The sequence below is a fragment of the Bactrocera dorsalis genome, chromosome 4 (genome assembly GCF_023373825.1).
Source record: "Bactrocera dorsalis isolate Fly_Bdor chromosome 4, ASM2337382v1, whole genome shotgun sequence".
Lineage (NCBI taxonomy): Eukaryota > Metazoa > Arthropoda > Insecta > Diptera > Tephritidae > Bactrocera > Bactrocera dorsalis.
In genome coordinates, this window is record NC_064306.1 from 16,349,679 (window position 1) to 16,366,823 (window position 17,145).

At 35.1% G+C, this 17,145-nt stretch overlaps 4 protein-coding genes across 4 annotated transcripts in view; 3 read left to right on the forward strand and 1 right to left on the reverse strand.

The window, feature by feature from the left end:
• LOC105222194 (uncharacterized) overlaps window positions 1-11,790 on the reverse strand; it is a 24,425-nt gene extending 12,635 nt beyond the window's left edge. The window contains exons 1-2 of the mRNA XM_011199413.4: window positions 10,493-11,790; window positions 9,419-9,630 (exon numbers count right to left, since the gene is read on the reverse strand). Of these exons, the coding sequence (XP_011197715.3) occupies window positions 9,419-9,630; window positions 10,493-10,549 (269 nt within the window). The 5' untranslated portion in view covers window positions 10,550-11,790. The remainder of the gene's footprint in view (window positions 1-9,418; window positions 9,631-10,492) is intronic.
• LOC125778145 (uncharacterized) overlaps window positions 1-17,145 on the forward strand; it is a 98,191-nt gene that overhangs the window by 27,439 nt on the left and 53,607 nt on the right. The gene's annotated exons all lie outside the window — the stretch shown is intronic.
• Window positions 1-17,145, forward strand: part of LOC105222193 (nuclear cap-binding protein subunit 1) — a 42,591-nt gene that overhangs the window by 18,333 nt on the left and 7,113 nt on the right. The window lies entirely within an intron of this gene.
• Window positions 1,373-2,961, forward strand: LOC125778138 (general transcription factor II-I repeat domain-containing protein 2-like). Its single transcript, XM_049454687.1, has 2 exons — window positions 1,373-2,042; window positions 2,101-2,961. Exons 1-2 carry the CDS (start codon window positions 1,782-1,784, stop codon window positions 2,959-2,961), a joined length of 1,122 nt encoding a protein of 373 aa, XP_049310644.1. The 5' UTR covers window positions 1,373-1,781.

Consider the following 17,145-nt stretch of genomic DNA (forward strand, 5'->3'; position numbering starts at 1 on the left):
TCAAACATCTATGGTTGTTCCTATTTTGTTTACACCACTGTACATGAGATAGAACTGTTAATGGTGGTGATGCCAGTTGTAAAAATTCATTTTAGCTACAATTGGGAAAACTTTTCTCAAGTTATGGGCTTTTATACGTACATACATATGCAAGGCAGTTTTATATATCTACATACATATATAATATAAAAAAAAGATACTTGTGACCATAATATATATTTTGTTTAAACATATTGTAGTTCCATTTAATGAAAATGGAAATGCTTATATAAATATATATTAAATATTATATACATACATATATGTATATTAAATATTATATATGTACATATATAAATATATATTAAATATATATACATATATAAATATATATTAAATATATATAAACATATATAAATATATGTATATTAATATTTGTGATATTTTCAGTTTGGTTGTTTTATCAAAATATTCAAAGAATTGAGGTTTTTTCCATAATTGTTCTGTTAAATTTTAAAAATCTAAATTGCCTCTGGAAATGTATTAAAATTATAATACGCGCTATAGAAAGAAACACATATTTTTTAAAATATAAGAAATCATCAAATAAAAATATATTTGCGCGGTATGGCATTATTGATTGAGAGTGGCTAAAGAAAGTGGCTAAACACACAAATAGAATACATACAAACGCTAATGGCAGAAACATCGTATTTCGCTTCTCCCTCCGCTACGAACGGCAAGCGTTTTGTTCTCGTTTTCATGCGAACAATGTTGCCATTACTCAGGGATGGGCACATTAGCCCTCAGTGGCATTTTGCCCGTGCGGGCACGAGTGCACATTTTGAGGGCTAGGTGAGGGGATCATCGCGGGCAAACATGAAGAGGGAAGTGAGAGCAACGTTTTACCACCACCACCATTGAATGATCTATCACATGTACAGTGGTGTGAACAAAATAGAAACAACCATAAGGTGTTGTGAAGTTTTAAAATATGCTGTTTTCTTATTAAATAAAATTGTTTTTAGATACATAACATCACATATATATATTTTTTCCTAACAGTGATTAAAATTTCCCACCATACAAAGGTAAATAAAACAAATTTTAATGCGAAACTCTAAACTCTGCAAATTATGTTTACCCCTTTTTGTTCACACAACTGTACAATTCCGATATGAGGTAAACTTCCACCCTTAAATTTGTGTACAATGTCAGTATTGCCGCAACCACTCTGCGATGAACATCAAGTTACGGAGGAATGTAATTCATTTTTTTCGCAATTTTTCTCAACTTGTTATGCCCTTCTCTCCGTAAACTGATATTCCCCTCATCTAGCCCCCGTGCGCACTTTGCTAACTTTGCGGGCTAAAAATGTGCCCATCCCTGCCATTACTCAATACGCATATGTAGTTTTGCACACATCTAACTTTTCAATTATAATTTTTCATAAAATAAAATATCAAAACTGAAATCAAACTATTAAAACTAGTTTATATATTTATAAATAATAGCATTCGGTTCTGATTTTGAGTTAGTTTAAGAAAATTCCAAATATATTGAAGACAGTTTTTATAATTACTACAGTATATCGAGCCTGGCAACCCTGCGTTGTGAGAAAGTAATCAGCTGAGTCGTTTCTATGCGGAAAACCCCAAGTCGTTGGAAATTCTACCGTAAGCAGGCGGTAGAAGCGTTGTTGGGTAATTATTTACATTGCGCTCTCATAAGATTCATTTGTGTATATGCATTTGAAGACAGTGGTTCAGAAACTGAAATTATTATAATTTAAATCTGCCGAAATGTTATCAGCGGGGGAAAGCAGTGCCCAAAATTTAAAAAGAAAAATGAATCCGTTTAATGTGGAATGGGCAGAAAAGTATTTATGTCAGGAAAGCTCTGGTAGCATACAATGTCTGCTATGTAAAAAACATGTTCCGATGAAAAAATACAATATTCAAAGGCATTATGAAGCGCAACACGATGAATATGATAGGTATACAGGTGAATCCCGTACCAATTTTTTTATGAACTTAAAGTCGTTAGGCAACATTAAAGCACAGGTTTGTAGGTTATTAAGTTGTTCCAAATACGGTATTATCTGGAATATTCTATTTTTAGGAGTGTTCTGTTGATAGTAATGGTGCAATCTATGTTAGCTATGCGATTGCACTTAAAATGGTGTTAGGTAACCATCCATTTTCCTATGGAGATTTCATTAAAGAATGCATTTTGGAAGCAGCTGGAACTTTAACTAAAGAACATCTTCCAAAGTATCAAAAAATCTGCTTATCGCGCCGAACAATTGCACAAAGAGTACAGGATATGGCAAGTGATAGTGAACGGCAGTTAAAGAACCGAATTTCCACCTTTACTTCTGTATCTTTGGCTCTAGACGAGAGTACGGATGTAAACGATATTGCACAGTTGGCTGTGTTCATTCGGGGCACAGATATTGATTTCAATATCACAGAAGAGTTGCTGGACATAATACCTATGAAAGGAACTACAACAGGAGAAGACATTTTTAATGCCGTTATGAATTGCGCTGTTGATAAGGGTTTAGACTGGAGCAAAGTGCATAGTGTGGCGACAGATGGTGCTAAATCAATGACGGATCACAAAAGCGGGTTTATAGGCAGGCTTAGAAGCAAATTTAGTCTAGAAAAGTATAACGACTTCATTGCGGTACATTGCTTGGTACATCAGCAAGCCCTATGTGCTAAGTCGTTAGCTTTTGCACATGTAATGGACGTTTTCGTTAAATGTGTCAATTTAGTGAGATCTCATGACCTCAATCATCGTCAGTTTAAAGAATTTCTTGAAAGTATGGAGTGTGATTATGGGGACATACCATATTACACAGAAACACGATGGTTAAGTCGTGGGAAAACACTTTCAAGATTTTACGATTTGAGGTTATCAATTTCGAACTTTCTGGTAATGTTTTGTGTACATCGTAAACGGATATATATAATATAATGTTTTGATTTTATTCTATAGGAATTCAAAAACAAATCAATTGAAGTATTGCACGATCAAAATTGGATAGCAGGTTTAGCTTTTTTAGTTGATATTACGGAAAATCTTAATGATTTGAATTTGAAGCGTAATTTAATTTTTGACATGAGTGACGCAATCGAAAGCTTTAAAAGGAAGCTGGAGCTTTGGAGAGAGCAGTTGCTTGCAAGCAATTTCTATTTTTATCCTTATCCTTGGGCAATAAGTGAAATTCAGCGCTGAACGTTGGAAAATATTGTTGTGCTTTCAAATTTATTAGTTCAATTATGTGAAAGATTTACAGTATTAAACACTCTCCAAGAAAGTTTCGACATTTTCGTAGCACCTTTTACCTTCGATGTTCGCAATGCACCACAGGAGTTACAGCTTGAGCTAATAGATCTGCAGTGCTCTACTATTTTAAAAAATAATTTTGCGCAAACTTCAGACAGAATTACTTTTTATAAAGATCTTTGTGTAAAGAAATATCCTTGTTTGAAACTTTTTGCTTCGAAAATTATATCTATGTTTGGAAGCACCTACACTTGTGAACAATTTTTTTCAATAATGAAATTAAACAAACATAAAATAAGAAGTAGGTTATCTGATTTAAATTTTAGTACAATAATGCGCGTAGCTACAGCAAATGAGATAAAACCAAACATAGAATTTATTATGTCAAATAAACTAAATTAAATGTTGTTATAAAGACGTATTAAAAAATTATTACTAAATTAAAATATTTATTATACTTTTTATTATTGTTAGGCAATTTTACAATTATTACCCACAGTGCAACATCCCAAATATGCGCGCGCTCTCATTTGTAAATATGGAGTGGTAAAATACGTTGCTCTCACTTCCCTCTTCATGTTTGCCCGCGATGATCCCCTCATCTAGCCCTCAAAATGTGCACTCGTGCCCGAGTGGGCAAAATGCCACTGAGAGCTAATATGCCCATCCCTATCCTACTCTGTCCAAAGTAGCACCTGTTGGCAAGAGTTATTCTGCGTTGAATTTCGAGGCTGACGTTGTTGTTGGTGTTAATACCGGATTCAAGATAGACAAAATTATCTACGACTTCGAAGTTATGACTGTCAACAGTGTCATACAGCCGGGTCCTTAGGAATTCCTAGGAGTTCTTAGGGTCCCCGACTGGCAGTAGATCACAGGTAACACTGTGGTCTACAGGTCATACCAAAGACTAAAACATGGTACCACGGGGAGCAGTAATGCCCTTGGAGTTCGCTCCAATCTGCTCATTGGGTTCGGCCCTTTGGGGAGATTCGTGGTGGCTGTGGTTTAGACCTAAATGCAGGAAGGGCTTTTGTCCAATGTGGAGTCGCACTGCGGCCGGGTGCCGGACCCAAAGTACGGCAGAGGTTTAGGTAGGCCTCGTACCCGACCAAGGTGGCTAGGGTGTTTTTCCTTTGGTTTTCACCCGAACTGATTGGTACCAAAGTATGAGTGTGGGGCGGCACTTTGCTTTGGTTCCCAAGGTATAGTGTTGTGCATGCACTTATGCTTTGGGGCGCTGATCAACGCTTTGATTTTGATCCGTTGTACTTTTTGAGTGCCGTGGATTTAAGTCTACTAGTGGCAGGTATTCACGTTAAAACACATTGACAGTTGTCAACAGTGACGTGCGAGCCCAGCCGCGAGTGCGACGACTATTTGTTTGATGACAGGAGATACTTCTCCTTGCCTTCGTTCACCACCAGACCCGTTTGCTTCGCTTCTTTATCTACTCCGGAGAAAGCAGAATTAACGGCGATGTTGTTGAGACCAATGATATCGATATCATCGGCGTACGCCGGCAGCAGTACACTCTTATAGAAGATGATACCTACTCTATTTAATTCTGCAGATGATGATTACCTAAAGATGGAAAATGTCAACCAGAGGATCGGTATCTAAGCAATTTTATATATACATATACTCCATATGCTAACAATATGTTCCCTAGGTTTCATTAAGGTACCACATACATATACAATAACCAATCATATGGAGCAAAATAGTTATTTGGACGTTAGGTTAAGTTTTCGCCCAATTTTGTATCTATTTTAGGCACTGACATATATTGTTATGAGTAAAAAATTTTCACTGAGATAACTCAAATATTTCCTGATATATCCCCATTGAACCCATTTTCGATACACAGAAATACTATTGTCAGGAAAGGTTCCTGTCTGAATTTTAATTGTATATCTCACACATTGGCCGATATTTTCGTTCAACTATAGATAAAGGGGTCCACATATTCGGTACTTAGAGGTTTGAGCAGTTTTGATTGCAAAGTTTTAATGTCTCTGGCGTATTTTGTAATTTATTTTTCGTGCTTTTAGTAGTTTTTGACAGTATCGTTATACGGGGAGCGAGTAGGATTATCTTCCGATTATATCCATTTTAACACTATCGGTAGGAGCTTATATGATATCTGCGCTTAGCAAATTTGGTTGTTGTAGCTTTAGTGGTTTATGAGATATGTGCAATAAAATTATTAGAGGACGATGCTACGCCCTTTTTTCAAAAATGTTCGATCCCTTGACCCAAATTACAGTTTTATATCTTAATTTAGTTCTTAGTTATGACACCTTACAGGTTTTCGGTTACTGACGATTTGTGGGCGTGGCAGTGGTCCGATTTCACACATTCACGAACTCGTAACTGTTTTTGTACTAAGGAACCGCATACTAAGTTTCATCAAGATGATACGTACAACCGTTAGGTGAATAAAACTATTGTACCCTGTAGCAATAGGTTGGAAGAGTATAAAAAATCATGGTGCTACCGTCGCTATAACGTTTTGAAAATGTTGCATTTTGTTATTGTTAGAAGGCAACACGAGCATAACACGATAGAACGCGCCTGGTTAGAAGGCAACACTTTGAGAAAATAACAGTTGAACCTGAAAACATGTTGAGTAAAGAACACACAACTTTGACAGTACGAGCATAACACGATAGAACAACGTGTCTTCACATTGAACAATTTTATCACAGTTTGATGTGAATTTTGGGTTGGGGCATAATTGGACCATACTTTTTTTTTTAAATGAGATGATTTAATATCATAATATTTCTTTTTATGGGGTTATTGAAAATCACAGATCTACAACCACGGGTGTTTCAAATTGAATGGAGGAGATTTAAGGATTTCAAGAAAAAAGTCAAAAAGTCATGCGAAATTTCCCCAAACGAGCCCGTATGGTATGGAAATCCTATCATATATGCTTTTTGATTCAATAAAAAAATTACAATCAAAAGACTAAGATATTAATTTAATTCGACTATTTGTTGAATAAGTGGACATACAAGTATGCACCTACATACATACCACCACCGAGCAAGCTCGCATCGATGTTTCAACATTTAGTAGTAAATGTAGCAATGCTTTTTTGCCACGCTCCACACGCCAACGCTACGACAGCGTCTATGCAATTAATACTAATTTAGCAAACGTAGCATAACATTCCGACACACTTAGTTTTCACTGACGCAACTTAACCAACACCGCGGACTCCACCAGTGCAATAATAAACAAGTAAGGAAGTTCTTGCAACTTGCATGAACCAAAGCTGAGGAAATATCTCCAGGTGTTCGCAAAACCTTATATAAAAAAATGTTGCGACGAAATCGTCAATAGATTAAATATGTCATTTTACTAAGTTACTTATATTATAGATCACACACTGGCATGATTTTGTTGCTAAACTCAACCGAAGGGGATAAATTTAATAATTGAGTTGATTTGGAAAACGTCAATCAGTGAATCGAAATTCGTTATATTAAGGATATGACATATAGACCAAAAGTATAGACCAACTTCATTCATATTAACTGCTAAACGGTTAATGTTATTTTATAATATTCAGAAAACTTTTCCACTTAACCAACCTAAACGTTTCAATGTCAGCTGTAAATCCTGAAATTAGTAAAAAATATGGTTTTCTTGTATCCATTGAGTACATAGTCTGCTATTATGTTTCGCATCATTGCCTTCTTGCAGTATCCAATCATAGTTATTTTTTCATAAAGTATTTCAGCTAACTTAAGTACACCCATTTTATAAAGTTTTATAATTTTAACAGTGTTCAAGCTTTCTGTGAAGCTCTCGAAAACACCAAAGCTGTGAGCTAAGAAACATCCACAAACTTGCTTCTTTTGGGAGTTTTTAACACTCTTTTGAATAAATGTCTGTTTTTTTTCTTAGCCAAAAACGTCTCAAGGGTTTGAACAATACAAAAGTTGATGCTTCTGTAAATATTACATTTCTCCAATCACGGTTGTTGTTTTCCTGTGACCAATGCAATATTTTTATAATGTGTGCAGTTACGCTACTGATACGATTGATGCCAGATCTCTGAAGTATATCCCGAATTTTATTTAGATATGTATATATGTACACACGTGGTCAAAATAATAAGTACATACGCCCGTGTAGCATTCAATGACTAATAAATTCTCCTTTATTCATTTTTAAAGAGAAATAATATCATATTCCATTTCATATATGAATTAAATAACAAAAGGAAAGATATTTGTAATAATAATTGAAATAGGAACTTAAATTTCTAGCAAATAATAAAAAGACTAAAAAATGGCTGGACAAAATAATAAGTACGCCAGGCATCTGTGAACGAAAAAATGTGTATTAGTTTGAGTTTTCTGTCTCGTATTTGATTTTTATTTACTTCTCTCATCAGTATCTAGTACATCTGTCATTATTTTCAATTCCTTTTGAGATTCTTTTTGGCATACTGGAGATTAGTTTGCGTATCAATTGAAATCTCATACCAGGTTTTTCAACAAAATTATCTAACTGATCCTTATTTTGGAACGGTTGCTTCCCAATCCGTTGCTGTAGCTCCCCCCAAAGATTTTCAATTGGATTCAAGTCGGGTGGTCTCGAGTGGTCGGGTGATTAGGGTCACTATCCTGCTGAAATTTTCATAATAGTGGCATACTTTCCTCAGCATATAGCAGCATCTTGTTTTCCAAGATATCTTTATATTGGAATCTATTCATGGTGTCTGAAATACGATGTATTGGTCCAACACCATACCAAGAAAAGCAGCCCCAGACCATTATGTTACCGCCATCGTATTTAACGGTCTTTTTTGTAGACGGTGAATGCAATTCTTTGCTTTTCGGACGACGAACATTCCGTCAGGCATCATTTGCGAACAAATTAATTTATGTTTCGTCGTTCCACAAGATATTGCGCCCACTTGGGCCGGACCAATTTGCATGATTTTTCGCGAGTTGTAATCTTATCTGTACATTTTTTTTGCAATAATGGTATTATTTTGGCTATACTGCCAGGTAAATTAGCTCGATTCATCGGGTCATTCGGCAAGATATTATGCTACCAATATCGGCTGATATTATCCTTGAAGATATCAATGGGTCCTTGTCCGTTGTTGTTGATGTCTTTTTGTGTCGCTCGCGAGTTTCAACATTCTTTTAATATACTTATGTGCATTCTGCACGAAATACAATGAACGGTCTAATGTTTTAGCGATATTCCTAAGACTTTGACGCTCTTTTATGAGATATAAGACGATGTCCTTTTCCTCCGCCCTGCAATGCTTTTTTCTACCCAGCTTTAAATTTTTTTAGTTTTTAATGAATCTTAAACATAGAGCTATACAACCTAAAGAGCAAACCATTAAAATAAATCACCCGATTTGATGAAATTCTTAAAATAATTAACAATGTACTTATTATTTTGACCACTTAGAAAACGAATATCAACAATCAATTGCCACGCATTCATTATTTTCTTTTCACTATAAAAAGTACTACTATATCAAACTAAAAAAAAATTAACCCATAGTTGCACTCGTGTACTTCACCAAACATTCAAAATTCAATCATGACTGCAGCCTAAAGGCATGTACTTATTATTTTGACCATATGTGTATCTAGTCCCTTTTTAATTTTTTTATCTTCTCTTAGACTGAGCAGTGCTTTCTTCTCAAAAAAGAGAACAGTCTGTTTTGTCCTCGCAATTAGATATCATGTGGTTCCTCCCACTTCCCGGCTTGTCATCTACGTTTCCAACTTTTCCATAATAGTTAGACCACCTTTTCATAAAGGTGCAATTCATATTTAATTTCTTAGCAGTTTTTTTAATAGCCCATTTGGGATCTTTAGGATGCTTCGTTAGAAAAACTGCTTCAAAAGTGCTTACTATAACTAATTTTTCTAAGATCTAGTAGTTCACAAACTATAATTATAATAAGATAATATAATATAGTTTACTTATGCTTACTAAAAACATAAAAAAGAACAAATTTGAAGAAAATCCCCAACGAACGAAAAAGTCCGAAAAAAATTTAGAAAGTATAGTGGTAAGGTTTGCGTGGCCACGAGTATATGGGGCCTGACTGGCTTCAAATCATTTTTAACAAGTCGCAAAACCTCTTAATTACCTGAAATTCCCGGTAGCAACATCAGCTTTGTCGTTCGCGAAAAGTGTAACGTATGTCACGTGTTTGAGTGTACGTTCCCATGGCCGCAGGAGCGATTGATTTTGTGCTCCACTTCCATTATCTTCTTCCTCATAAAAAATATTTTTTCCATTTAGCTGTAGACCATATTTAGGGGTGAGCACTACGTCGCGTCCTACAACGACGGCGTTAAACTGAAAATTATAAAAGGTGGATTATACTATTTTTATACACTATAGTTGGAATATGACTTAGAATTATAATGGAAACATATGTATATCACCACTTAAATCAGTTGTATATAGAATTTTTAATTTCTAGCAACAATAAAAATATTTTTTTTATATTATTATTTTATAAATTCCATATCGAAGAGAACTTTTTTTAAATTCTATTAACGTATTTACCATATTTTGTCATTTCAACGAAAAAACATAGCAAAATAATATTTGAAAAATTCAATTATCCGAAATGTTTTCTATTTAAGTCGGGTTGTATAATTAGCAAGCGAGGTTGGTTTACTGCTTTGGCAAATATGAAAATCATTCATTCCTTTCCGTATAAGTTCCAGAAAGAGTTCTTAACGGCAATTTTCTAAATAATATTTTTAGTTTGTTTTCAAGAACGATATTACTGATTTGAGTACAATGAAAAACAATAAACATGAATTAATTGCCTTCGGTTCCACAAGTCCTTAAATGTGGAATAAACTTCTTCTTCTTCTTTATCGGCGTAGACGGCGTAGATCTTTTGACAAGACTTCAAACATAGAAATAACGAATTGAAGAGATCTCCTAATTTGAGATAGTACTTGGTATAAAACTCAGAGATTTTTTTTTAAGAATATCGAATTTCAATATTCGTAAATACACTAATTCACTTTATTACATTATTCTGTAACACAATATTCATATTATAAGTCAATTAAACTAAGTAACTGCCATCTTGGCGGCATTAATGAAGTTTCATTTCTAACGTCATTTGTATTCTCATGAAACATTATTTCTTTTAAACAGTTTATTCATCGCTTGTGTCACAAATACAAATTTCACTTACTTCCACCACCAACACAACCACGAGAATATGCAACATACAGACAAATTGGTAATGCATGGTCTAATATTGCGCGACAAGTTGCCAAAAAATTATCTGTTTAGATGCTTAGCTTTTCTTATTTCCGTCCTTGCGGACTGTTATTATGTCACGAACTCAAGCTTTAAACCAAACCGTCGCTTACTGTTCGAATGATCAAACTAAACTGACCCTCCGCCGCGGCTCGTATTTCATATCATAAAACTTTATTTATTTCCCTTGCCTCTATGGCAAATATAAAAATAAATTTGCCAGCCAAAAACTTGGCGTAAGCATCCACTTGAATGGCCTACCACCCGCGCACTAAACGTTGCAACGTGTTGGCTTGATTGCAGTCAAGTGAGACACGAAACTTACAAGCGAACTACAACTGAATCTGCGAAAACGAAATTGTAAAGAAAATAAAAATAGCTTGTAATATTTGCAAGACTCTGTAAGCGGTTTAAGCCGCGTGTGTATCAGTACTATTACTGTTAATGTGAGTTACGTTGTTTGTTGCAAGTACGCGCTCTAAAAGAAAAATTTATTAACTTGGCGCTTTGGTGCGTTTGTTCAATGGAAATCACAGATGTTTCCTGCCAAAGCTACATATAAAAATCTCTTCTATTACATCACTAGGCGTTTGTCCAAAGTAACTAATTGTCGTTTCGTTAGCGCACTTATGCGGCTGGGAACTAAGTTCATTCAAGTTGACCAATACCGTTCAACTTGCTTAAAGCTTAGAGGAAACACGGTACGCACCGATTGGATTCGGTAGAGGACGTTCCTAGCTAACGAACGAGCGAGCGGTCAGTTGCCTCCGAGCACCTGGAGAGTCAGGACAAACGTTTTCACGCGCCGTGTTTCTGTGAGTGGTGCCAACCGAAAATGCAGCTTTCTATAAAGCAAAGATACGCAATTAAATTCTGTGTGAAAAAGTTTTTAACATGTATAAAAGTGATCCCCAATTTTTGAATAACGTAATTACATCATTGAGTATGATCCCGAGACAAATGGGCAATCTTCGGTGTGGCACACGCGGCGTCTCCTCGCCCAAAACAGGGAAGAATGATCAAATCCAAAGTGAAAACGATGCTTATTGTCCTTTTTACCAAGTTTTCGTGGAAGTCCTCAAGAGACTCAAACGAAGGGTCAATCGGGTCCGACAAGACATCGCATTGCACGACGGCTCACACCACGTTCCTTGTGAACAGCTACGTAACCAAGGCCGCAGCCGCCCTACAGCCCAGATGTGGGACCCCCGGACTTTTTTGTTTCCTTACCTGAAAAAGCCGATGAAAGGCAAGCATTTTGAGACGACAGAGGGGATCCAAACCGCATGCATCTCGACTCTTAAGCATTGAGGTTCTTTTCAAACAGACAAACGTTGGCCAAGATACCTCAAGTAATTTATATGAAAGTGTTTTAACAAATATAATCTTCTTTTAAGGCATAAAGTCAATAGATCTTTATATTTAGAGACCAAAAAATAATAGAAGGAAGTAATAAATATTTTAACTAAAGATATACTTTTAAGACAAATAATATTTTAGACTTTAAAATAATCTGCAAGGCCTCTTATAAATTTAGTGGACCAGCTCTTGCAAACTTTACGTTGTATTACGCACATAGAGTTAGCTCCATATTTTGGTAGTTAATCTAACGTTAATTGCAATTTCCGGGTGTATTTTTATCACAGTGTATACTGTAAAGTGAGAGAATCATGGAAAAGTGATATATAGGAGATAGGCGTGGTTGCAGTCTGATTTCGATAATTTTTAAATAATTTTTTCAAAATATGTTAATGGACCTGGCCACGCCCATTTTTTTAACATTTTCCAATCAAAGATTTTTGTCTTACTTCAATGTCTTGTACCAAATTACAGTTTTGTAACTTAATTTATGGCTTTTCTGATATAATCTGAGAAATTGTATCAAAGGATTTCGAATGGTTTGTTACCCGAACTGTAGCAAAAGATTAATTTTAAATAAAACCTGCATTTTGGTAATAATAAAAAAAATATACATTTATCCAATTTCACCCTTATTTCTTGAATATGGTAATAACCAAACATCTTTTACAGTAATTATCAACTAATTGCGGGGCCAGTTTATAATTATAATTTAAGAATATTTTGTTTCAACTATAAACATTTCTCCTTAAATTTTGAAAATGTTTCTAATAATTGTCGATTTGGCAATAAATGATTCACCACGAAACAAAACACGATCTCTAAAATTATTATTTGCAAGAAATATATTCTAATTTTAAATAAATATATCGCTTTTACTTGCTTTACTTAATAACTACACCGCTTTACTGTTCAATAAAATGATTTTTTTCTGACTATAGTGCCAACACATTGGTAGTCTTAGCATTCCAATCTCAGAGACATTTTAGCTATTTATTCTATTGCCGAAAAGTTGTAATCACAATTGCCTTGGTTGAAACTCAAATTGCCATTGTATCATGCGTGGAGGCGCTTTGTCACTCGTTTCGTTTTTCTCCATTTAATATTAGTGATTCGTGTAGCCTGTGAAATTTTCACAAAAATCATTGTTTGCCGAATTTAACATTCATTCTTCATCTGTTCACTCCACTTCTTCGATGATCAAACTAATTTGTCTACAAATTCATAGGGGAAAAACGTGTTAAAATTGTTATTAAGGAGGCAAATTGATTTTTTCTATTTTTTTTTTTATTTTCATATAATTTTTGCTCCGAATTGTCAGCCACAACCCTTTTTTAAAATTAAAATACACAGTGGCGCTATTTAAGTTAATGATACCTTTGCTTTCGGCTTTTAATTATTTATTTGTGTTAATTTGCTTGTGAGTACTTTTGTAATGATATTGCCCATTTGTTTAAGTGTATTATTGCCATACCCAAAAATGATAGTGCATGGCGCTGACCTTGTATTTATATTATATTTATGCTTTAAAAGTATGTAAATTTTATTACACTCCCTCTTTCAAGATACATGCAGATATTTTCAGACTAATCTGTACGTTCGTAAAGAAACCGTTGTATACAATTATGTTAATTTTGGTAACTTATTAAAATTTCGTACATTACAGATCTTAGTTCCCACACTTTTCAAGATAGCAAAAAACGTATGTACAATTAAACAATTTGCGAGTCTTGTATTTAGCCACGTTATTTTATTCAAATTTAATGCTCTTAAACAACAAATTTTAATAATACAAAGAAGGAAAATTTGGAGTTCTAAAAGAGTCTGAGTTCTGAAAGAGTCTCTATACTCAGTTCTTTGGCAAATGAGTGAGTTATTCTCTTACTTAAGCTTACCGGAAAAATGCTTTTTAATAAACTCGGGTAACAAAATTTTTTTTTCAATATTTCATTATTTCTTGGATCTGCTTAGTAAAGCATAACAATAAATATTTAAAACTAAAGAACCTCAAGAATATGGTTGAGCTTTTTTGGTAGAACGTTGCTCTGTAGTAGGCTGGTAAATAACTTCTTTTTAAACGTGTTTGATTGCAGGAATTTGCCAATGGGTTTGGATGTTCGTGAAGTTTAGAAATATATCTTATTCTGCTGTCCTCTATCTCCTTCTTTACCGTAGGAATATCAAGATCTTTATGAATATTTTCATTACGTACGTACCACGGTGAACTCGTGATTGTTCTAAGCAATTGGAACCTTTGTATTATATGAATGTTGGTTGCACAGGTCGTAACCCATAGTTGAATGCTATATATACAAATCGGTTTCATGATTGCATTGTATAACGGGACTTTGTTGTCTAGCCTAAGTTAAGAATTTTTGTTTGAAAGCCAATTTAAATTTACTGCTCTTAACTTCATGCAAGTTATTTTACTCGCTATATGTTTTCGCCACGTGAGCCTTCGATCCAGGTCAACCGCAAGATAAGTTACTTCATTCAATTGGGGTACTTGGACATTGTTTATTTTCAACAAAATCAATTTATTTTATTCAAAATAGTCTCCTTCTGCTTCAATACAGCTTTTTGCACGGTCCAAAAGCATGTCGAACGAGTGTTTTAGCTCGTTGGCCGGTATGGCCGCCAATATGCCGCCGCAAGCCTTTTGAATGGCCTCTACGTCTGCATAATGCTTTCCTTTCATTGGCAAATGCATTTTTCCGAAAAGGAAGAAGTCGTACGGTGCCAATGTCAGGTGAATACGGGGAGTGATTAATGGTTAAAATGTGGTCAAATAACCGGTCACAAACGTCGATCGATGAGAGCAATTTTTGGCCGTCAGTTAATTTGTGGGGAAAAAACGTCTCAAATATTCAAATATTTAATATTGATTTATATAAAGATAGCAGATTCTAACACACCAGTCGACATATATATGGTACCACCAGGGGGCTTTAGATTCAAAAAGTCCTGTTTCCTTCGGAACGCACCTTGTATTTACTTGCTCTACAGGGCCATGTTTAGCACGAAAACCAAATTGGTGCGTTGGTATTATATTATTTTCGTGGAGGAAAGGAGTCATCTTTGATAGTAACACTTTTTCAAATATTTTAGAAAGACAGGGCAAGTTATTGGTCTGTAGGAAGACGGATGTGTTAGGCCTTTCACAGGGTTATCTATCATGATGATCTGCGACTTTTTCCACGAAATTGGATAGTATCCGAAACCAAGAATTGCATTAAAGAGCAAGGAGAGCACTGTTATAGCAATACTTGGTAACTTAATTATCATTTTGGAGTAATATTATCGTGTCCTGATGCCTTTTTCGTATTTAGCTCTTTTATGATTATAGTAATTTCAGAAGTAGAAGATAGACACAAGCGACTCGTTAGCGGTATTGAGCAAGATTGGCAACTTAAAGTTGTTCTTTGGGCAATTATGTTGAAATACCTTTTCTAGGTGAGTTGCGAAGCAATTTGTCTTTTTCTCATCACTGCGTGCTCAATTGCCATTCGTGGCTTAAAAGACTTTTGGGTTTTCAAAGGGCGTTTCGCTTGCTAGAATTTGGAAACACTTTCTTTATATAATTTTAGTGTTGCGTTCTTTTTCGCGTTTTAGCGCTTTTTTAATTTACGTACAGCAGATTTGAGTTGAAGCAGTGTTGAAGGGGAGCTTAACTGTCATTCACGCCAAGCTCGCCTTTTCTCATTTACAAGTTTTTCTATGTCATTATTAGTAAATCGTATTAAGGATAACGATTAAGGGCATGCACCTGAAATGTCCGGTCCCTTAATTGGGAAGATGCCGCTGCCCTGCTGGTTAATGTCCTCGTTGGAGTAAAGGGTGACTTCACCAACGTCCAAGAAATGCGATGGACGGGACAAGGACTGAGGCGAGTAGATCATTGTGGCATTTACCACCGTGGCCATAAGTCCATCTTTGGCACAACGGTCCTCCATGAGGGAACATCCCCAAATGGGTTGCGGCTGATAGATTTCGCTGGGTTCCGAAATATGGTTATCTGTAGTACAGATTCCAGTATAGAAAAAATTCAATAAGCTACCTGGCTGTCTCCGGAACGAAAGGCCATCAACCAGAACGCTCATGTTGTGATAGATGGACGATACATCTTCAGTGTTTTAGACGTGCATACGCTCCGAGGTCCTAACATCGGCGATTGGTTTTCATGATTTTTTGAAAGATAGCTCACAAACAAATGATTCTGTACTACTCAGAATTTACTATTCTGCGTTGTTCCAGTGAAATGGTTGCGACATGTCAATTTTTTCCAAAAACGGGGAACCATTTTCATGTGCGAGCAACTTTTGTTGGATTCGGCTTATCTGGAAGCATCCATACAGTCGACTATTGTTCACTACCGGGCTCATACGCGTATATCCACGATTCATCATTCGTTACGATGTCATAGTGGTATTTTAAGAACACGAGCCTTTTTGAGCTATGGCCAAACTGTGTGTGGGATTTTTGTCTTCATGCTGTAGCAATTGCTTTTAAACGTTTAAAGCCCGGATTACTGTTAAATTTTCAAATTAGTATCAACGCAATCCGACAAAAAAAAAAACAAAATTTCGCTTAAAGTGTTATCAAACTTCAACTTTTGTAGGTACAGTACGGTTCATCCTTGTGACAGTGCGGTTGACTAGACTATCAAAGAAGGTACTTGAAAATTTAAAAATATTTTACCGATTTTTTGATAAATCCGTCAACAAAGAAAGTCAGAGTTTGTGACAATATTATTTCATCTCATTTAGTAAAATATAATATTATTATTTACTCAAAATAACAAACATTACTTAAAAGCCATTTAATTGTTAATAAAACATTGGCTTACTTGGTGTTAGGAAGTTCCACTATTTGAGTGATCTCCATGGCTTTTCGTATGTGCTGTTTAAAAATCTTTAACTGTTTTTCTGTGAAATCTTTACTTTCTAGATTGGCAACACAAATGAAACTTCGACTAAAAAATAATAATAATACGTAATATCAAACAAGATTTTGATTGATTTGAAGTTGATTTGATTTAACTTAATTCAATTTAGTGGAGTTGAAACCCGTAATAAGGCTATAAATCTACTGATTGAAAGCCTGCTAATAAAATATTTACTTTTTCCTTGTAACTTATGTTGTTTTTTATTGTTGTTGTCGTTGTTCGTATAGTAGCTATTTAACGCATTATTGCGTAAAATACAGAGCGCTGAGTAAGCCCAAGTA

What these genes read in the sequence shown, in the direction of transcription:
- LOC125778138 (XM_049454687.1), top strand. Translation starts at nt 1,782, where the DNA reads ATGTTATCAGCGGGGGAAAGCAGTGCCCAAAATTTAAAAAGAAAAATG. An exon ending in TAGGCAACATTAAAGCACAG is followed by an intron (nt 2,043 to 2,100) that starts GTTTGTAGGTTA and finishes TTCTATTTTTAG; the next exon opens with GAGTGTTCTGTTGATAGTAA.